This window comes from Ranitomeya variabilis, chromosome 1, assembly GCF_051348905.1.
Source record: "Ranitomeya variabilis isolate aRanVar5 chromosome 1, aRanVar5.hap1, whole genome shotgun sequence".
NCBI classification, from domain to species: domain Eukaryota; kingdom Metazoa; phylum Chordata; class Amphibia; order Anura; family Dendrobatidae; genus Ranitomeya; species Ranitomeya variabilis.
Genome location: NC_135232.1, coordinates 312,649,227 through 312,673,133, shown reverse-complemented (window position 1 = coordinate 312,673,133; position 23,907 = coordinate 312,649,227). Strand labels below are relative to the sequence as shown.

Here is a 23,907-nt window from a genome sequence, read left to right as displayed (position 1 = left end):
ATACTGCATAAGGAATAACGTAAAAAATAAATAGGCTGACACTAGGCAAAAAAAGAATTTGCTCCTCCTCAGCAGTGTATACCCACCGACAGGCACAAATCTCACCAGTTTAACTTAGTGTCTGTAGGAGGCAGACTTGGATTTGATCTCCGATTCGTATTTTTTTCCTACAGGTCTTGTTTTTCCCTGTTAATCTTTTCCCTTTTGTCATTTTGGTTCCTCAAGGGCAGCAGGGTGTAATTTTTCACCCTAGACAACAGTGCGCATCACCCATGCTGTTCACTCTCATCTCGCCAGGCAGGATCCTATCCCCTGCCACTTCACTGTGTACAGGGTGATTTGTGGTGTCCGGTCCTTGACTTATTCCCCAGTCCCCTCCTCGGAGCGGGCCAGAAGGAAGACGGTCAAGGACTTCTGCATGGTCAAGGACCAAGATGGTGCGGGATGGAGGACACCCTAGCAATAGGGGGGCCCCTGATGCCATCCTCAAGAATGCAAAGAAGGAATTGGGACTCTCCTTTCAGGTACTGTCCCTCTTCCTTCACAAGTGGCAGGTGTGCTTCGGAGATCCTTCCGATGCTCTGAGCAACCCCATTTTCAAATATTCTCGCCCCAGCCGTACTTGTAATAGCGCCCTCTTTTTTTTATTCTCTGCCAGCCCTCCCCTCCCCCCCCCCTGTCATCATGCAGCGTACTTTGGCGCACTGGATTTTTTTCAAACGCTCCTATCATAGCGCATGTTTCTTTAACAGACTTCCCTTGACCATCTATCCAATCATCAGGGAGGTTCGGGCACATCCCTTCCTCCTCTCCTATCGGCGACGCAGGCTTAAAGTTGTGATCTCAGCACAGCCTTCCCGCCCCACTCCTTCTCCATGCTATTCTGTCAGGCAACAGGACGCCAGCCTCGGTGACATTTCTTCTGGCTGTTGGCAGGACGCCAGCCATCAGAACGGTGCTTCCTTCCTCAGCACCTGGCTTCAGTCAGCGTTACTGCAGCTGCTTCCCTACAGACCAGCCTCTTTCCTCAGCGCCTTTCTACACCGCACTGTCCAGGATTACCACTCTTCTAGGACCAGGTAGGCTCTGTCCAGGCTACTTTTTTCTTGCTAGGTGCCATCCTCAGCAGTATTCCCCAGGCCTTCGCATATGCCCAGACCTGGGGAGTGTCTTGCCCATTCCCCCACTATCATTCGCTACGCCTGCTCCATTTATAAAAGAAAGTGGCCCTCAGGTCAGGCATTGGCCTACTGCCAATCCTGCACTCCTACCATGTTGGCATCACAGGAACCCCCCGCTGCCTAGGACATTTCCACACCCCCTCTCCCGGAGTGGGCTGTGGCTATCTCTGTCTGTGTCTTACCTCACTGCGGTTTCTCAGTACCTGGTCCAGGTCCTTGAATGTCTTTGTAACCTACCTGTTGCCACCAGTGCCCCAATCACTCCTCTGGACGATTCATGGGCACACCATCACCACTTTCACAAGGGCAGATTAAGGGTTAAATCTAAGAAGTGGGCATATTCGTGCTCCTCGTTCAGCTCTCCGTCCCCTTTCATATCCTTCATGTTGCACTCGATATCCCATGCCTCTTTGTAGGTGGCCCTGGGGTCAGAGTCTGAAGCTGGTTCAAATTCCGAGCACGACCAGGACCAGACGACCAAGACCCAGGATATGGTTGACAGCCTTATATCCGCAGTTTACCAAGCCCTTAATGTTAAAGAAGACAAGACTTCTCCTCAGGGATATTCTTGAAACACTGGGAACACTTGGAGAAACTGTTTTCAGGTAGAGAAAACAAATGGATATCCTATATCCCTTTCACACACATCTTGTCACTAAGTGGTCAGAGTCACCCGCTGTTGATCCGCCTGTTTCACGATTGTCCGCCAAGATGGTCTTGTCCCTTCTTGATGGCTCCTCCCTTTAGGATTCCACTGACAGACAGATTGAGGCTGTTGCCAAATCTGGCTTCGAGGCCGCTGGTGCATCCCTCTGCCCTGCATTTGCTTCCACATGGGTGGCCAAATCGGTTTCCGCCTGGGCAAAACTCCTCCGGCAGGGCATATGATCATCTGCGTAATTCTCCAGACTGGACCAGACGGGCCTGGTTCGCAGAACTAGTAAACATGATTATGGACACCCCCTGCAAACTTCCAGATCATCCATCTCCTTTCGTAGGGTCCTCTCTTCCACCAGAATTCTCATTTGCTGAATTTAATGCCATGGCAGTTGAGGCCGCCGTTCTGAAGAAAGCAGGATTTTAACCCCTTCATGACCTTGGGATTTTCCATTTTTCCGTGTTTGTTTTTCGCTCCCCTCCTTCCCAGAGCCATAACTTTTTTATTTTTCCATCAATTTGGCCATGTGAGGGCTTATTTTTTGCGGGACGAGTTTTACTTTTGAACAACATCATTGGTTTTACCATGTCGTGTACAAGAAAACGGGAAAAAAATTCCAAGTGCGGTGAAATTGCAAAAAAAGCGCAATCCCACACTTGTTTTTTGTTTGGCTTTTTTGCTAGGTTCACTAAATGCTGAAACTGACCTGCCAATATGATTCTCCAGGTCAGTATGAGTTCATAGACACCTAACATGACTAGGTTATTTTTTATCTAAGCGGTGAAAAAAAATTCCAAACTTTGCTAAAAAAAAAAAATAATAATTGCGCCATTTTCCGATACTGGTAGCGTCTCCATTTTTCATGATCTGGGGTCGGTTGAGGGCTTATTTTTTGCGTGCCGAGCTGGCGTTTTTAATGATAGCATTTTGGTGCAGATACGTTCTTTTGATCGCCCGTTATTGCATTTTAATGCAATGTCGCGGCGACCAAAAAAACATAATTCTGGCGTTTCAATTTTTTTTCTCGCTACGCTGTTTAGCGATCAGGTTAATGCTTTTTTTTTATTGATAGATCGGGCGATTCTGAGCGCGGCGATACCAAATATGTGTAGGTTTGATTTTTTTTTTAATTGATTTATTTTGATTGCGGCGAAAGGGGGGTGATTTAAACTTTTATTTTTTTATTATTTTTTTCACATTTTTTGTAACTTTTTTTAAAACTTTTGCCATGCTTCAATAGCCTCCATGGGAGGCTAGAAGCAGGCACAGCACGATCAGCTCTGCTACATAGCAGCGATCTGCTGTTCGCTGCTATGTAGCAGAAAATGAGGTGTGCTGTGAGCGCCGACCACAGGGTGGCGCTCACAGCTGCCGGGGATCTGTAACCATAGAGGTCTCAAGGACCTCTATGGTTACAATACTGAAGCATCGCCGACCTCCGATCATGTGACGGGGGTCGGCGATGCCGTCATTTCCGGCCGCCCGGCCGGATGCGGTAGTTAAATGCCGCTGTCTGCATTTGACAGCGGCATTTAACTAGTTAATAGGCGCGGGCAGATCGCGATTCTGCCTGCGCCTATTGCGGGCACATGTCAGCTGTTCAAAACAGCTGACATGTCCCGGCTTTGATGCGGGCTCACCGCCGGAGCCCGCATCAAAGAGGGGCTTCTGACCTTGGACGTACTATCCCGTCCGAGGTCAGAAAGGGGTTAAGGCTATGTGCACACGTTCGGAATTGCCGTGGAAATTTCCGCAGCTCCCTGCCGCTGGAAATACGCATGCGTAATTGGCATGCGTATTCCCGCTAAACGCTAGCGTGTTGCAAGCGTAATTAGCTTGCAGAATGCTAGCGTTTTCCAAGCGATCTGTAGCATCGCTTGGAAAACTGATTGACAGGTTAGTCACTTGTCAAACATAGTGTTTGACAAGTGTGACCAACTTTTTACTATTGATGCTGCCTATGCAGCATCAATAGTAAAAGATAGAATGTTAAAAATAATTTAAAAAATTGTGATATTCTCACCTTCTGGCGGCCCCCACAGCCTTCCCGGTCCTCGCAATGCTCCCGGCAACTCCTTTTCCCAGCGATGCCTTGCAACAATGACTCCAGATGACGTAACATCACGTGAAACCGCTACGTCATCACAGGTCAATGTCGCAAGGCATCACTAGGAATGGGAGCATCGCTAAGGCCTGGGCTGGATCCGGGGGCCGTCAGAAGGTGAGTATTAACTATTTTTTATTCCCAGGGCCTGGAGGAGAGTCTCTTCTCCTACACACCTGGGTACCATCCGCACATGATCCACTTACTTTGCGCATGGTGGGCATAGCCCCATGCAGAAAGTAAGCGGATCAATGCATTCCTATATGTGCGGATTTGCCGCGATTCTGCACAAAGAATGATCATGCTGCGTATTTTTCTGCTATGCAATTCCGCCGCGGAAAAATGCACAGCATTGCAGAATCCCATTGAATTCAATAGGTTGTGTTGTGTACGCATTTCGTGGCGAAAAAACGCATACAATCCACAACTTGTGCACATAGTCTTAGGGGTATAGTGGTATCACTTGTGGATATTTTATGCCATGTAGACCTCCCAAAATCACTTCAAATGTAATGTGGCCCCTAAAAAAAAAAAAAAATGGTTCTGTAAATTTTGTTGAAAAATGAGAAATCGCTGGTCAACCTTTTAACCCTTATAACTTCCAAAGACATACTGATAGAGATTCTCGATTGTGAGCCCCAATGGGGACAGTGCCAATAATGTTTATAAAGTGCTGTGGTATTATTGGCGCTATATAAATGAGTAAAATAAATAAATAACTTCCTAACAAAAAAAAATTGTTTAAAAAATTGTGCTGATGTAAAGTAGATATATGGGAAATGTTATTTATTAACTATTTTGTGTGAAATAACTCTGATTTACGGGCATACAAATTAAAAGTTTGAAAATTGCGGAGGTTTCAAAATTTTCAACAAAATTCAGTTTTTTTTCCACAAATAAACACAAGTCATATTGAAGACATTTTACCACTATCATGAAGTACAATATTTTACAAAAAAACCTGTCTCCGAATCAGTGGGATCGGGTGAAGCGTTCCAGAGTTATTGCCTCATAAAGTGACACTTGTCAGAATTGTAAAATTTGGCTTGGTCATGAAGGTGCAAACAGGCTTGGGGGGTTAAGGGGTTAATATTAAATGATACAATTAATATAAAACAATAATAATCAATATGTTAATATGTGAGCAGAATTAATTTCATCCCTCCACAACAGTCACGTGACACCTTGAGAAAATTAATTGCCCACCCTTCGTCTAGGGGCATGAAAACAAGAATGAATGTTTGCATCAAATTTTAAAATATTGTCTTTTGACATTTTCTTAGATGGAGTGAACAAGATTTGTGTCCTGTCATCACCGCCGAAGCGTCTGGATGCTATGATTCAGATACAGCTTCCATGGAAAGACAGCTTGTGTATGAAAAAAGCCCTTTATTAAAGGGAAAGCTATAAGCTATTAATTTTCCCTGATTTGACTTTATCCTGTTAAGGACTCATTTAGTGGTTACTACCTAATCTTTTTATCAATAAATATAGGTGAACATCTTTGATGACCATTTAACCTGACAATATACACTGTGTGCAGAATTATTAGGCAAGTTGTATTTTGATCACATGATACTATTTATACATGTTGTCCTACTCCAAGCTGTTCAGGCTTGAGAGCCAACTACCAATTAAGTAAATCAGGTGATGTGTATCTCTGTAATGAGGAGGGGTGTTGTCTAATGACATAAAAAAAAAACGACCACCTTTGAACAAGAAACGTAAGATAAAACATCAAGACTGGGCCAAGAAATATCTTAAGACTGACTTTTCAAAGGTTTTATGGACTGATGAAATGAGTGACTCTTGATGGGCCAGATGGATGGGCCAGAGACTGGATCAGTAAAGGGCAGAGAGCTCCACTCCGACTCAGACACCAGCAAGGTAGAGGTGGGGTACTGGTATGGGCTGGTATCATCAAAGATGAACTTGTGGGACCTTTTCGGGTTGAGGATAGAGTGACGCTTAACTCCCAGACCTACTGCCAGTTTCTGGAAGACAACTTCTTCAAGCAGTGGTACAGGAAGAATTCGGTATCGTTCAAGAAAAACATGATTTTCATGTAGGACAATGTTCCATCACATGCCTCCAACTATTCCTCAGCGTGGCTGGCCAGTAAAGGTCTCAAAGAAGAAAAAATAATGACATGGCCCCCTTGTTCACCTGGTCTGAACCCCATAGAGAACCTGTGGTCCCTCATAAAATGTGAGATCTACAGGGAGGGAAAACAGTCCACCTCTCGGAACAGTGTCTGGGAGGCTGTGGTGGCTGCTGCACGCAATGTTGATCGTAAACAGATCAAGCAACTGACAGAATCTATGGATGGAAGGCTGCAGAGTGTCATCATAAAGAAAGGTGGCTATATTGGTCACTAATTTTGGGGGGGTTTGTTTTTGCATGTCAGAAATGTTTATTTCTAAATTTTGTGCAGTTATATTGGTTTACCTGGTGAAAAGAAACAATTTAGATGGGAATATATTTGGTTTTTATTAAGTTGCCTAATAATTCTGCACAGTAATAGTTACCTGCACAAACATATTCTGCTAAGGTAGCCAAATCTAAAAAAAACAAAACACTCCAACTTCCAAAAATATTAAGCTTTTGATATTTGAGTCTTTTTGGTTGATTGAGAACATAGTTGTTGATCAATAATAAAAATATTCCTCTAAAATACAACTTGCCTAATAATTCTGCACACAGTGTAATTAAACGTAAATAACATTGTCATTTACATACACACATTAGTTGAAATGGCAATGTGATGATCAAGTTCAACTGTTCAAACGATCTGTATGGGTTTGATCTATACTCTGATCAAATATTTAGTATGTGTGATAAGCAAATCTTATTATTCCTACATGACTAAGCAATATACTGCAGAATGATTTATTACTTCTACACTAAAGTTAGAACTAGACCTGTCAGGCACAATGGTGCATATTTATCAAGCTAAATGCGCCATAATTCTGGAGTCTTTTACAGCAAGACACTTCTCTTTCATGACCTTCACCATACTTATGTGTTTTAGACACTTTTTGTAACTTGCGCAACAAGGATGCTTGGACTCACTGAAAAGGAGTCTCGCCAAAAAATGCTCCAGAATTGTGGGCACATTTGTGGCACAAAGTAAGCCAATTAATATGTGATGTAAACGTAGATAAGACAATATTCAAATTAAGCAGCATGAACAACTTTTGTAAATCTGGCACATTTTAAGACTGTCTAGATTGTACTTCCTACAAATTAGTTTTGCTAAATCTACTCCAATGTGTGCAACACTTAAGTGAAATAAATTTGCTGCATCTTGCTTGGTATGTCAGCCATTCTCCTGTCTTATACTACCTCTGACATACTTGCACTAATATTTGCTGCTGTGCTTCATTCTACAAACTAGTGCAATTTACAACTCTTTTTAGCTACAACTTTTTGTTTCCTAAACACTTTCTACACCTGTATAAAGTGTACACAACACAGAAAGTTTTGGCATAAGCTGTGTACTCCCCTGTTATGCATAATTTCTGTTAGAATCCTAGCTAATGTACTTGCCAAACAGTGGAGAACACCTTTAGACTATGTGCACACGTGGATTTTGATGCATTTACGCAGCGTGGAATTGCATCAAATCCGCAGTGTAGTGCACAAGCAATGTTAGTCAGTGGGAAATTAGTAATTGGTGTGCACATGCTGCGGAAAAAAATGCTTGGATTTGCAGAGTTTTATTTTCTGCACCATAGTTACATAGTTATTAAGGTTGAAGGAAGACTTTAAGGCTTCTTTCACACTAGCGTCGGGCCGACGTTCCCGACGCTAGCGTTGTCTCCGCCGCACAACGGGGGCAGCGGATGCATTTTTCCAGCGCATCCGCTGCCCCATTGTGAGGTGCGGGGAAGCGCGGGGAGGTGGGGGTGGACCGTCGTGAGCAAAAAACGTTACATGTAGCGTTTTTTGCTCCTGACGGTCCGCCACTGCACGACGCATCCGTCGCACGACGGGTGCGACGTGTGGCAATCCGTCACAATGCGTCGCTTAATGTTAATCAATGGCGAAAAAACGCATCCTGCAAACACTTTTGCAGGATGCGTTTTTTCGGCAAAACGACGCATTGTGACGGAATGCAGTTAACGCTAGTGTGAAAGTAGCCTTAGTCCATCTAGTTCAACCCATAGCCTAACATGCCCTAACATGTTGATCCAGGGGAAGGCAAAAAAAACCCATGTGGTAAGAGTAAGCTCCACCATGGGGAAAAAAATTCCTTCCCGACCCCACATACGGCAATCAGACTAGTTCCCTGGATCAACGCCTTACCAAGGAATCTAATGATGTCAATTCTTTTTGCGGATCTGCAGCATTTCTGCACCCATTGACTTCCATTGATTCAGTTAAATCCGCAGCAAAACTGCAGGTTTAAAAAGATCTGCGGTTTTGCTGCGGAGTTGCGTGCGAGAAACGCAGATAGGGAAAAGGAAGTGTGTGTGGGCGGAGACTATGTGCGTGTCTGTCTACGTGTATGTGTGTGTGCTTGTGTCTGTGTGTGTATGAGGGTCTGCGGGGCTGTGTGTGTGTGCCGGTCTGTATGTAGGCAGGCATCATCTGATGGGACTACTAGTCCCATCCGGCTATGCCTGCTACAGTGACAGCTAGCCAATGATGGAACAGTTGTAGTCCCATCATCCGGCTACTGTGTTCAAGTGTAAAAAAAAAAAAAAACCACATACACACTCATATACAGTACATACTCACCACACAGGTAATTCCCCGGTGCCCTCGATCACCTGTAAACAATAAATAAAAATAAACCAACAGTGTACTCCCTGTTCCGATGTAGTCCATTTAATAACAAGTGTCCCATGACAATTTCCCGTGTAGAGCTGTCACATCGGCAGATATGACCGCTCTCCAGGGGCCTCCAGTTATACAATGACGGAAGGTATCCTTCTGCAGTGTATCACTCCGCCGTCAGAGGTCTCTGTCACTTGCGGTACCGCTGCGTGGGGAAATTTTCACGCAGCAGTGCTGTAAAATGACAGCATGAACCTCAGTGATAACACTGCAGGAGCCATTGTCTCCTGTCAGTGTGTCACTGGAGGCCCTGTAGACCAGTCACATCTCCTGATTTGACTGTTCTATAGAGGAGATCGTCCTGGGACAGTTGTTATTAAATGGACTATGTCAGACCAGGGAGTATTTGTGTTGGTTTATTTATTTATTTTTACAGGAGATAGAGGGCGTCGCATGGATTAGCTGAATAATAAAGATGGAAAAACTGTGTTGTGTTTTATTTCGTTAAAATACTTTATTCTGGCTGTGTCTTTATTTAACCCTTTACCAACTTTAGGATTAGTAATGGATAAGGATTTTATTGACGTCTCTCCATTAATAAGCCGGCTTGATGTCACCTTACAATACAAAGGTGACATCAACCCCACAAATATTAACCCATATGCCACCGCTACAGGGCAGTGGGAAGAGAAATATAAGTGCCGGAATTGGTGCATCTTAGCGATGCGCCATTTCTGGGGCAGCTGAGAGCTGGTGTTTGTAGCCGGGGGGGGGGTCCAATAGCCATGGCCCCTTCTTAGGCTATTAATATCTGCCTGCAGCTGTCAGCATAGCCTTTTCTGGCTATTATAGGGAGACCCAGTAAAGACTAAATATACAGCTGCGGACTGATATTCATAGCCTGGGAAGATCTGTGGGTATTAACCCCTTCCTAGGCTATAAACATCGACCCCCAGGCACTGGCTTTCCCTCTCTGGCGCAGAAAATTGCACGGGAGCCCACGCCATTTTTTTATTTTTTTTTTATTTTAAATTAAGTGTGATCCCAGCCTAACACAGATTTTGTGTGTGTGTCCTTATTTAACTCTTTTTATGTACCATTTTATTATGTTTATTACTAAACATCGGCTTGGTATTATATCTATCCATCTATAGATATATCTACAGTGCTGTGCAAGTTAATTGGGTCAAAGCAAAAAATAAAATGCTATAATGCACTGTTACATTCTAATTCTGAAAATTACCTTTTTCCACTGGCTAGTTGACCAAGATTTATTTATTATATATTAAAACTGGTTTGAATCACTCACTGGTAACCAACTTACGATTTTACTTAAAAAAATGCTTTGCCCCAATTACTTTGCACAGCACTGTAACTATCTATGTATCTATAGATCTGTCTATCTATAGAGCTATATAGATCTATCTATTATCTATCTATAGATCTATCTGTGTGTGTGTAAACATTATTGTTCAGTGGAGTATGTAAATGAAGAGGATGGATAAGAAATTACATCACAATTCTTTTTTTTTTGTTAAACATATCTTTATTTAGCGGACAAAAAAACCAGAAAAATCCGCATAAAAAAACGCATCAAATCCATACGGATTTTTACCTTCATTTTCTGCCAAGAGATGCAGAATCTGCGCAGAAAATTCCACAGGCAAATCTGCAACGTGTGCACTTAAGGTACCGTCACATTAAGCGACGCTGCAGCGATATCGACAACAATGCCGATCGCTGCAGCGTCGCTGTGTGGTCGCTGGAGAGCTGTCACACAGACAGCTCTCCAGCGACCAACGATGCCGAAGTCCCCGGGTAACCAGGGTAAATATCGGGTTACTAAGCGTGGCCCTGCGCTTAGTAACCCGATATTTACCCTGGTTACCATTGTAAAACATCGCTGGCATCGTTGCTTTTGCTGTCAAACACGACGATACACGCCGATCTGACGACCAAATAAAGTTCTGGACTTCTAGCTCCGACCAGCGATATCACAGCAGGATCCAGATCGCTGCTGCGTGTCAAACACAACGATATCGCTGTCCAGGACGCTGCAACGTCACGGATCGCTATCGTTATCATTGCAAAGTCGTCTAGTGTGAAGGTACCTTTAGCCTTATTCTTGTTGCCTTAGCACAGTTATCTGGTTTACATTTCTGACTTCTGATCAATAATTCTCTACCTCAGTGAAGAATCTTTAGTAGTCAAAAGACTTGTTACCAAAGTGGACAGTATTTACTTATTTTCTTCACTCTTCTCCCAGGAGTATGCCATTTATTTTTGAATCCACCATATGGTTCTATAGACATGGGCTTTTTTTCTTAGAGTATGAAATATGCTAAACTATGGACATTATCTGGGATGGGACGGAGTGATATCATCGGGTAATTATGCAGAACAGTCTCAACACATACTTTCATAAGATCTGGTAAGGCACCCCACTCAGAAAAGACCATAAAGCTAGCATATTGGATGCACTAAATAATAAGCCCCATATCTCTTGATTTTATATGGCGGTTTAAAAAAACAATAAATACAAAAAATGGAGTAAACGAGCACAGTAGAAATAAAATAAGCAAAAATTAACTATTTTTGACTCGGTGACAGGCTTTTTAATACACTCTTCGTTGGACATTGTAGTATTTTAACTTTGAGTAGGAGCAACATTTCATCACTGCACAGGAATAAAGAAGAATGTCAATGGAGCGCTGTCACAACACATACGGTAACTCTGCACAATGGCCCCAAAGGAGAGCTGCGCTGTGTCTATTGTACATTCTTTCATTACTGAGAATATCCGGGATTAATACTAATTTCAGAGCTAGAGTTTCTGATCAGCCTATTAAATAAGTTAAATGAAGTAAATAACCACAGCAAATACACTACTCATTTCAACTGCCAAGCATCTGATGCATATGATCAAGTACATAGTTAAAATACTGTGGCTTTCTCATAGACAATCAACATCTTCTAGAGTACGAGGCCTCCTGCTGAGAAATTCAACAGTATTAAAATAAAAGACCTCTTCTGCAACATAAGGACTGAGCTCGAGTGAACAATTAGGTGAAATGAAGTGTCCTCTAAAGCAGACAAAGCAGACTTTACTATATTTGAATTTTAACGTTCTTAATCTTCATGTATTTGTTTTAATTGATGCAATTGTAACAGTTATTGAAAAATGGATTTTGCTTTGGTAAATTTCTGTATTTTGAAACATTTTTACAGAATCTTTGAGGTTTGCATATAGCAATAAATATGTAAAGTCTACTTTTATTTCTACATGTGTGTTTATATATTTCTTCCTTATTCCAATTGCCAGGCTGATTTCATATAGGAATAATGAGGACATGTTATGACTGCTGTACCCAGCCTTTATACAGTTCAACATCGATTTCTATTGTTTTTGATTACTATGCGCTTAGTTCAGTTGGACAGTCTAGCCGATAACTTGTTAACCAAATAAGACATTTTTAAGCAAAAACTCATTTATGAAAGGAATACACTTAATCATCTGATTAAAGCCTATGAAAAGCCATTGGTAGGGTACACTCCATCATTTTGAAATTGCAACACCAAAAAGGAAAATATACAACCCTACTCTGTACAAGAATAACAGCCCGAGTAACGAAGAGAACCATATTATTAAAAATTAAAAAATCTTTATTATAACATAAAAGCATACAGTATATAATAAAATAAATAACAGTGCCTAATGTAAGGGACACCAATGAATGTCTACACTTGGATTATAAATGTGCAAAAAGAAAAGGCTATAAGAAGCCACAGCCAGCTCACCAATCCAGGCAGGTGCACGGAACATCATCTTGGACTAAGATGGATATACATAACGAAGTAAGGAAGGCGTTCCAGCTCCATAAAATTCAAATGCTTTATTTCTCCATTAAAAATTGGTGTAGTACAAACAGTCCTTGCCTTAGCGCAAAAGTCCAAGTACAGAGTACATGCGACGCGTTTCGATCGTACCCGATCTTAGTCAATGCATGATTTTCTGAGATTTGCAATGATTGTTATCTAGTGTTCATGGACCAATCCAGTGATCAATGCTGGTCACATGATTATTACCACAGGTCCTGAACACATGAACTTCGCCGCAGCTGCGGAAATTGCACACAAGTGTGGTTAAAATACTAAATGACATATCATAAATATACATACAAAACAATCAACAATGCAAGGATTAATACAAAGATAAATTCAAAGAATAAGAATGGAATAAATTCAGCAGTAATGGTACATAATTTCATTTTTACGATTCAGGCCAAATGGATATCTGGTTCGCAAATTATATATCCAAAAAGCTTCTCTGGTTAGAAGCTGTCTTTTGATATCTCCCCCCCGCTGTGACAGTTTAGTTTGTTCTATGCCCTGGATTGTCATCATAGATGTATTACCTGAATGACACATGATAAAGTGTTTGGCAGCAGCTGATATATTTTTACCTTGGATATTAGTGCTTCCTAGGTCCCTTAAGTGCTCTGTGAATCTAGTTTTCAGCTTTCTCGTAGTGCACCCTATGTATGACAAATTACATTCTCTACAGTCAATTTTGTACACTACATTCTTTGAGTGACAATTAATAAAATTTTTTATTTGGAAAGTTTTATTTTTATCCTTATCTTGGAATGTGTTATTTGTTAATGCGTACCTGCATGTACTGCACGCAGTGACACCACATTTGTAAAAGCCTTTACATTGTAACCATGTACTAGAAGCCGGCTGTGATTGAAAGAGACTAGGTGATAAAGAGCTGCCAATAGTTGGCGCTCTCCTGGCCACAATATTGAGCCCATCTTTGAGAATATCTGATAGTGAATCGTCTTCCTGCAATATAGGTAACCTTTTCAATATTATATTTTTAATTTCGTTGAACTGGCTGCTGTATTGGAAACAAACATATGGTTTCTTACTTTTACCTTCTCTTTCTCTTTTATTCTCCCTATCTAGGGTTAAAAGACTATCTCTAGGTTTTTTATCCACTATTTTTTGTGCTCTATTTAGGGTCCAGTCAGGATACTGTCTTTCTTTTAGCTGCACTCTTAAGCCATCAAATTCCTCCTTTTTAGATATTTCACTACTACAGTTTCTCTTGTGCCGCGTATATTCTCCCACTGGAATTGACTTTATAGTATGTTTGGGGTGGCTACTCCTCGCATGTAGCACAGTATTCCCACTGATGGGTTTTATGTGCGTCTTGCTGTCAACAATCTGATTTTCTACCCCCATCAAGTCTAGATCTAAAAATGAAATAGTACTTTTATTCCATTTGTGGGTGAATTTGATACCAAAATCGTTGCCGTTGATGTATCCAATGAAATCCGGTACGGCAGATACATCGCCACCCCAAATAATTAGGGTGTCATCGATGTATCTGCCGTACCAGACCATGGACCCGGCAAAGGGATTGTTCACACTGTAGATATATTTGCGTTCCCAATACGCCATAGTCAGATTTGCCAATGAGGGAGAATACTTAGCCCCCATTGGAACGCCTGTCCTCTGCTCATGCACCGTATTTTCAAATGAAAAAATATTGTGTTTTAGAAGAAAAAAAGTGACTTGCAACACATAATTAATTAGATCCTGGGTTTAGGAGCTGAAATTTTCCAAGTGATCACGTAGCGCTTCCATTGCCAGGGTGTGTGGTATGCATGTGTACAGTGATATAACATCACAGCACAACCATGAATAATTTTTCTGCCATATTTTATTTGAAAAGGTTTTGAGAACTTCCCTAGAATCTTTAACATAGCCTGGTAATTTAACAACAAGGGGTTGTAAGACGGAGTCCACCCACTCACAGAGATGTTCATTCATTGACCCTATACCCGATACTATGGGTCTCATAGCCGGCAAAGCCACTCCTTTATGCACCTTAGGCAAACCGTATAATATGGGCATTTTGGGATTGGGAACATATAAATAATCAGCCTGCTTTTTGCTAAGGACACCCAAACTCAAACCTTCATTTACCATGATATTTATTTCCTCATTATATTGTTTAGATGGATTGCCTTTCATTTTACCGTAAGTTTCATTATCCATTAGTAATTCTAACATTTTTTCTTTATAATCTTTTATGTTCATAATTACTATCATGCCACCCTTATCACTTTTTTTAATGATAATATTTTTCATTTCTTTCAGTTCCCTGAGGGCTTTTTTTTGTCTATATGTGAGGTTGCTCTTGTTTGTTTTAGGGCTGTCCCACACGTCCAGATAATTCCGGTACCGGAATAAATCGGTACCGGAGTTATCCGTGTCCGTGTGCCTGGGAACTCACGGAGGCCATACCTGCGGCACACGTGTGCCGCCCGTATGGCAAGTGGGTACCACACGGAGCGTGTGGTACCCACTCTGCATGGTGCTGAAGCTGCGATTCATATGTTCCCTGTAGCAACGTTTGCTGCAGGGAAAATATGAAGAATAGTGTTTAAAATAAAGATCCATGTGTCCGCCGCCCCCCCACCCCCTGTGCGCCCCCCCCGCTGGTCAGAAAATACTCACCCGGATCCCCCGTCGGCAGTCGCTCCTTCCTGGTCTGGCCGCGGCTTACTGTATGCGGTCACGTGGGGCCGCTCATTTACACTCATGAATAGGCGGCTCCGCCCCTATTGGAGGTGGAGCCACATATTCATGAGTGTAATCGGCCGCATACAGTAGAGAAGCCGCGGCCAGACCAGGAAGGAGCGACTGCCGACGGGGGATCCGGGTGAGTATTTTCCGACCAGCGGGGGGGCGCACAGGGGGTGGGGGGGCGGCGGACACATGGATCTTTATTTTAAACACTATCATTCATATTTTCTCTGTAGCAAACGCTGCTACAGGGAACATATGAATGGCGGCTTCAGCACCATGTGGGGGGGACAGCGCTTACTGTAGCGCTGTCTCCGGCACGCACACGGACCCCAGACGGAGAATGTCCGTGTGAGGTGCGTGTTTTACGCGGACCCATTGACTCTATTGGGTCCGTGTAAAACGTGCGCTCCCACGAACACTGACATGTCTCCGTGTTTGGCACACGGAGACACGGTCCGCACACGGTCCGCACAAAATCAATGACATCTGAACAGATGCATTGATTTTTATGGGTCTACGTGTGTCAGTGTCTCCGGTACGGGAGGAAACTGTCACCTCACGTACCGGAGCCACTGACGTGTGAAACCGGCCTTAGTAATATTGTCTTTGAGATGTTTTAAATCTTTCTCCATCATTTCTTGGAATTTATCCATACATTCCACCCTGGACTGGATAGGGTAGAAGTATGGATTTTTAGTGTTAAAGCAAGCAGACTGATCATTTGATGAAAACCCTGTTGCACCCTGTGTGGACAGATCTTGAAGACATACAAGCGCTAATTGCTCACTGAAGTCCATATGTGCAAACTCATTAACCCCCTGTTTTTCAGGTTCTATGTTTCTCTCCTCTTCACTGTTGAAAAAATGTTTTTTTATTGTAAGATTACAGATAAATTTGTTCACATCCATAATAGTTGTGAACAAATTAAATTCAGTGTCGGGCACAAAATTTAACCCTAAGGACAGCACATCCAATTGATCCTTCGTGAGTTTTGATGTTGAAAGGTTAATCACATTGCATTTTGTTTCCTTTTCTGCTTGCCCTTGTATCTGGTGGTCATTCTCGGCATGCTTTTTGTGTTTTCTGCCCCCCCGTCTTTTCCGTTTTTTGGCGGTTTGTAGAAAGTTCTTCTATTTTCCCACGTATTGTTATCCAAAGATGCATCTGACGCACTTAAATTGGCATCCGACGATTCCGCATCTGATGATACAAATCCAACTTGCGATTTGCCAAGCGGTTTTCTGTGTGCTGAACTAGTTTTTAATATGGATCTCGGGGATTTATAACTTCTGTCCCACTCGCCCCACTCATATACTTTGTCTGAGGCATAGTCTTTCAGATCCCTTTCAAATTTCCGTTTTTTTACGGTCCATAATTTCAATTTCCAGCGCACCGATATTATCTTTCATTTTTTTCATTGATGATTCATACTGTGAAGAATTTTTAAACTTGTCAATGGTGATGGTGATTTCTTCAATATTTTTTTGTACTTCACCAAGTTTTAACTCTTCATGTTTCACCAACAATTTCATCAGATTTAGTGAGCAATTTGTTAGGATCTGATTCCACTCCCTTTGAAAGTTCTCTGAATACAACACCGTGGAGACTTTTTTTATCCTTAAGCCCCGTGGGATCATATCCTTGGCTAGGTAATTCTGCAGCGTGGTATTATTCCACCAGATTTTCATTTCATGTTTGGATAATTTTTCCAATTCCAGCATGTGCATAGAAAAATCAGAATCTTCAGCTGGAGTACTGCTGAGGTCACCGAAAACTTGTGCAGCCTTTGCTGATCTATCATTAAGATTCATGATGACCTTAGATAACTCTGTACTATGAGCATTTGCAAAAATACAGTGAATGGCAAGATTAGATTGGGAGACTTCGGCAAAGTCCAAAAGTGCAAATGTGCAAAAAGAAAAGGCTATAAGAAGCCACAGCCAGCTCACCAATCCAGACAGGTGCACGGAACATCATCTTGGACTAAGATGGATATACATAACGAAGTAAGGAAGGCGTTCCAGCTCCATAAAATTCAAATGCTTTATTTCTCCATTAAAAATTGGTGTAGTACAAACAGTCCTTGCCTTAGCGCAAAAGTCCAAGTACAGAGTACATGCGACGCGTTTCGATCGTACCCGATCTTAGTCAATGCATGATTTTCTGAGATTTGCAATGATTGTTATCTAGTGTTCATGGACCAATCCAGTGATCAATGCTGGTCACATGATTATTACCACAGGTCCTGAACACATGAACTTCGCCGCAGCTGCGGAAATTGCACACAAGTGTGGTTAAAATACTAAATGACATATCAAATATACATACAAAACAATCAACAATGCAAGGATTAATACAAAGATAAATTCAAAGAATAAGAATGGAATAAATTCTGCAGTAATTGTACATAATTTCATTTTTACGATTCAGGCCAAATGGATATCTGGTTCGCAAATTATATATCCAAAAAGCTTCTCTGGTTAGAAGCTGTCTTTTGATATCTCCCCCCCGCTGTGACAGTTTAGTTTGTTCTATGCCCTGGATTGTCATCATAGATGTATTACCTGAATGACACATGATAAAGTGTTTGGCAGCAGCTGATATATTTTTACCTTGGATATTAGTGCTTCCTAGGTCCCTTAAGTGCTCTGTGAACCTAGTTTTCAGCTTTCTCGTAGTGCACCCTATGTATGACAAATTACATTCTCTACAGTCAATTTTGTACACTACATTCTTTGAGTGACAATTAATAAATTTTTTTTTTTTTTTTTTTCCTCAAAGATGGGCTCAATATTGTGGCCAGGAGAGCGCCAACTATTGGCAGCTCTTTATCACCTAGTCTCTTTCAATCACAGCCGGCTTCTAGTACATGGTTACAATGTAAAGGCTTTTACAAATGTGGTGTCACTGCGTGCAGTACATGCAGGTACGCATTAACAAATAACACATTCCAAGATAAGGATAAAAATAAAACTTTCCAAATAAATTTTTTTATTAATTGTCACTCAAAGAATGTCTCTCTCATTTCTAGAGAGTTTAGTATTATTTAAACACATGGTATTTTCTCATTTGGTGAGTCACTTCACTATTTACTTAGGACCCCCATGTTGTGATTTTACTTCTATGGTTCATCAGGACTCAGTGGCTACATTAGGCACCATTAGTGATGAGCGAATATACTCATTACTCGAGATTTCCAGAGCACGCTCGGGTGTCTTCTGAGTATTTTTTAGTGCTCGGAGATTTAGTTTTCTTCACCGCAGCTCGATGATTTACAGCTACTAGCCTGCTTGATTACATGTGGATATTCCCTAGCAACCAGGCAACCCCCACATGTACTTAGCCTGGCTAATAGCTGTAAATCATTCAGCTGAGGCGATGAAAACTAAATCTCCGAGCACTAAAAAATACTCGGAGGACACCCGAACGTGCTCGGGAAATCTTGAGTAACGAGTATATTCGCTCATCACTAGGCACCATGTTATTTGTTTTTTATTATATATGCTTTTATATGTCATCCCTAATAAAGTTTTATTAATATTTTTATAATATGGTTCTCTTTGGTACTCTAGCTGTTAGTCATGGCTGGAATAGGGTTATTTATTGTTATGTGAAGTGCCACATAGCTTTAGGTTTTTGGACATTTGTGACTAATCTGCAAATGATGGAAAAAATGTAATCAAAATTTTCCAAACAACTATGTATGTGCACTAATCACAGATATAAATGTGGTTGTAATGTTTACCTCTTATTTCACATCAATGTCAGTTTTATGTAGGTCTGTATGTATTTTATTATATTTCTATATATTTTTCTTACCATTTTATTTATTTCGCATGTAATTAATGAGGTTTTTAATGGTTGTCTGAGGAATGTTCTGCCATGCCGAATGCTCATGGGCAAGCAAATCATCAACATCCACTGATGGCAGCTTCCTTTGCTATTGCTGGTAAGTGAGGTCCAAGATGTGCTTGATTTTAGATTTTTGAAGAGGTTGGCAGCAGTCAGCCAACTTTAGGCTGGAAATCACATACTTTTTTTTTGCCAAAGCCAGATGTGGATTCAGCAGAAAGTAGCATCATAACTTGTTATTTTCCTCTTCCCATCCCTTTTCAATCCACAAAATTGTCAGTTCCTAAACTAGAGGGGCAGATAAAGAATAAAAATTATCTCGACTATATCTTGGTTTCATTTAACGGATTTAAGTTTGAAAGAACACAAAGGTCCATTGAGATCAACCTATAACCTAACATATTGATCCAGAAAAGGCAAAAAACCCATGAGGCAAATGCTAATTGTCCTATAGGAAGTGAAAAATTTGTTCCCCACTCTAAGTATGGCAATCAAACTAGTTCCCTGGATTAATGACTCTCATCCAGAACCTGTTATATTTATGAAGAAAGACATCCATGCATTCCTTGAACTTTAGTGAATCGACCATTTCAACACCTTGTGGCACCTCTGCCCTGTTGTCCAGAGACCCACTGTAATTCCACCCGCAGCACCACGTTCCCAGGCATCCTCACACTCCCAGCCCAGTCTACAGCCATCGGTAGTACAGGCATGGGAGAAAAGGCGGCCTTTCTCGTCAAACCACCCACGAGCACAGGTTCTGACTGCAGGCATTGCCAAACTTCTGTCACTGGAAATGCTGTCATTCAGGCTGGTGGAGACTGACAGCTTCCGTGACTTGATGTCATTGGCAGTCCCACAGTACAATGTGCCCAGCCGCTTTTACTTCAGCAGGCAAGCTGTCCCTGCCCTGCACAAGCATGTGGAGGGACACATAAAACACGCGCTACTGAACGCCGTCAGTAGCAAGGTCCACCTCACCACCGATGCGTGGACCAGTCAACATGGACAGGGGCGATACCTGTTATGACCCCAATGGCGAGGGTCTCAGAGGAACGTGGAAGTCTGCAGAGTACAAAAATCCAGCTCATAGGGCAGTGGTAACTGGGTTGACCATATATCTACTCCTAACGCCAACACTAGAAGTAGCCGGGGATCATTCCTACGTTGATTCTAGATGACACGCGCCAGCCGGAGAATCTAGCTACCCCTAGTAGAGGAAAACAAAGACCTTTCTTGCCTCCAGAGAAGGGGACCCCAAAGCTGGATAGAAGCCCCCCACAAATAATGACGGTTAGGTAAGAGGAAATGACAAACACAGAAATGAACCAGGTTTAGCACAGAGAGGCCCGCTTACTGATAGCAGAATAAAGAAAGGTAACTTATATGGTCAACAAAAACCCTATCAAAATCCACACTGGAAATTCAAGAACCCCCGAACCGTCTAACGGTCCGGGGGGAGAACACCAGCCCCCCTAGAGCTTCCAGCAAAGGTCAGGATATAGATTTGGAACAAGCTGGACAAAAATACAAAACCAAAACAAAAAGCAAAAGGCAGACTTAGCTGATATAACTGGAACCAGGATCAGTAGACAAGAGCACAGCAGACTAGCTCTGATAACTACGTTGCCAGGCATTGAACTGAAGGTCCAGGGAGCTTATATAGCAACACCCCTAACTAACGACCCAGGTGCGGATAAAAGGAATGACAGAAAAACCAGAGTCAAAAAACTAGTAACCACTAGAGGGAGCAAAAAGCAAATTCACAACAGTACCCCCCCCTTAGTGAGGGGTCACCGAACCCTCACCACGACCACCAGGGCGATCAGGATGAGCGGCATGAAAGGCACGAACTAAATTGGCCGCATGAACATCAGAGGCGACCACCCAGGAATTATCCTCCTGACCATAGCCCTTCCACTTGACCAGGTACTGAAGCCTCCGCCTGGAGAGGCGAGAATCCAAGATCTTCACCACGTACTCCAACTCGCCCTCAACCAACACCGGAGCAGGAGGCTCAGCAGAAGGAACTACAGGCACAATGTACCGCCGCAACAAGGACCTATGAAATACATTGTGAATAGCAAACGACACAGGAAGATCCAGACGAAAAGATACAGGATTAAGGATTTCCAATATCTTGTAAGGCCCAATAAAACGAGGTTTAAATTTGGGAGAGGAGACCTTCATAGGAACAAAGCGGGAAGAAAGCCATACCAAATCCCCAACGCGTAGTCGGGGACCCACACCGCGGCGGCGGTTGGCAAAGCGCTGAGCCTTCTCCTGTGACAACTTCAAGTTGTCCACCACATGATTCCAGATCTGCTGCAACCTATCCACCACAGAATCCACCCCAGGACAGTCAGAAGGCTCCACATGACCCGAAGAAAAGCGAGGATGGAAACCAGAGTTGCAGAAAAAAGGCGAAACCAAGGTGGCGGAACTAGCCCGATTATTAAGGGCAAACTCAGCCAACGGCAAGAATGTCACCCAATCGTCCTGATCAGCAGAGACAAAACACCTCAAATAAGCCTCCAAAGTCTGATTGGTTCGCTCCGTCTGTCCATTAGTCTGAGGATGGAAAGCAGACGAAAACGACAAATCAATGCCCATCCTACTACAAAAGGATCGCCAGAACCTGGAAACGAACTGGGATCCTCTGTCTGACACAATATTCTCAGGGATGCCGTGCAAACGAACCACGTTCTGGAAAAACACAGGAACCAGATCGGAAGAGGAAGGCAGCTTAGGCAAAGGAACCAAATGGACCATCTTGGAGAAGCGATCACATATCACCCAGATAACGGACATGCCCTGAGATAGCGGAAGATCAGAAATGAAATCCATGGAGATATGTGTCCAAGGTCTCTTCGGGACAGGCAAGGGCAAGAGCAAACCGCTGGCACGAGAACAGCAAGGCTTAGCTCGAGCACAAGTCCCACAGGACTGCACAAATGACCGCACATCCCTTGACAAGGAAGGCCACCAAAAGGACCTGGCCACCAGATCTCTGGTGCCAAAAATTCCCGGGTGACCTGCCAACACCGAGGAATGAACCTCGGAAATGACTCTGCTGGTCCACTTATCCGGGACAAACAGTCTGTCAGGTGGACAAGACTCAGGCCTATCAGCCTGAAATCTCTGCAACACACGTCGCAGATCCGGAGAAATAGCTGACAAGATAACTCCATCTTTAAGAATACCAACAGGATCAGCGACTCCAGGAGCATCAGGCACAAAGCTCCTAGAAAGAGCATCGGCCTTCACATTCTTTGAACCTGGTAAATACGAGACAACAAAATCAAAGCGGGAGAAAAACAATGACCAGCGGGCCTGTCTCGGATTAAGGCGTTTAGCAGACTCGAGATACATCAGATTTTTGTGATCAGTCAAGACCACCACACGATGCTTAGCACCCTCGAGCCAATGACGCCACTCCTCAAATGCCCATTTCATGGCCAACAACTCCCGATTGCCCACATCATAATTTCGCTCGGCAGGCGAAAACTTCCTAGAGAAAAAGGCACAAGGTTTCATAACAGAGCAACCAGGGCCTCTCTGCGACAAAACGGCCCCCGCCCCAATCTCCGAAGCATCCACCTCAACCTGAAAGGGAAGTGAGACGTCAGGCTGGCACAAAACAGGCGCCGAAGTAAACCGGCGTTTCAACTCCTGGAAAGCCTCCACGGCAGCAGGAGCCCAGTTAGCTACATCGGAGCCCTTCTTGGTCATATCCGTCAAAGGTTTCACAATGCTAGAAAAATTAGCGATAAAACGACGGTAGAAGTTAGCGAAGCCCAAGAACTTCTGAAGACTCTTAACCGACGAGGGCTGAGTCCAATCAAGAATAGCTCGGACCTTGACTGGGTCCATCTCCACAGCAGAAGGGGAAAAAATGAACCCCAAAAAGGGAACCTTCTGTACACCAAAGAGACACTTTGAGCCCTTGACAAACAAAGAATTTTCACGCAAAATTTTAAAGACCAACCTGACCTGCTCCACATGCGAATCCCAATTATCAGAAAAAACCAAAATATCATCCAGATAAACAATCAAAAATTTATCCAGATACTTCCGGAAAATGTCATGCATAAAGGACTGAAAAACTGAAGGCGCATTGGAGAGCCCAAAAGGCATCACCAAGTACTCAAAATGACCTTCGGGCGTATTGAATGCGGTTTTCCATTCATCACCTTGCTTAATGCGCACAAGGTTGTACGCACCACGAAGGTCTATCTTGGTGAACCACTTGGCACCCTTAATCCGGGCAAACAAGTCAGACAACAGCGGTAAAGGATACTGAAATTTGACAGTGATCTTATTTAAAAGCCGATAATCAATACAAGGTCTCAAAGATCCGTCCTTTTTTGCCACAAAAAAGAATCCCGCACCAAGAGGGGAAGAAGACGGACGAATATGTCCTTTCTCCAGAGACTCCTTGATATATGAACGCATAGCGGTATGTTCAGGTACCGACAGATTAAACAGTCTTCCCTTAGGAAATTTACTGCCTGGGATCAAATCTATAGCACAGTCACAGTCCCTATGAGGAGGCAGTGCACTGGACTCAGACTCACTGAAGACATCCTGATAATCAGACAAATACTCCGGAACTTCCGAAGGCGTAGAAGAAGCAATAGACACAGGCAGGGAATCCCCATGAATACCACGACAGCCCCAACTTGAGACTGACATAGCCTTCCAGTCCAGGACTGGATTATGGGTCTGTA

General features: G+C 42.8%; 1 protein-coding gene across 3 annotated transcripts in view; it reads left to right on the top strand.

Moving 5' to 3' along the window:
* The window catches only part of LOC143816555 (acyl-CoA dehydrogenase family member 11-like), a 175,334-nt gene extending 168,069 nt beyond the window's left edge, over nt 1-7,265 (top strand). For all 3 annotated transcript variants that reach the window (XM_077297079.1, XM_077297087.1, XM_077297098.1), the window contains exon 15: nt 5,227-7,265. In XM_077297079.1, coding sequence (XP_077153194.1) covers nt 5,227-5,353 — 127 coding nt within the window. In that variant the 3' untranslated portion in view covers nt 5,354-7,265. The remainder of the gene's footprint in view (nt 1-5,226) is intronic.
* The last annotated feature ends 16,642 nt before the right edge of the window (nt 7,266-23,907 follow it).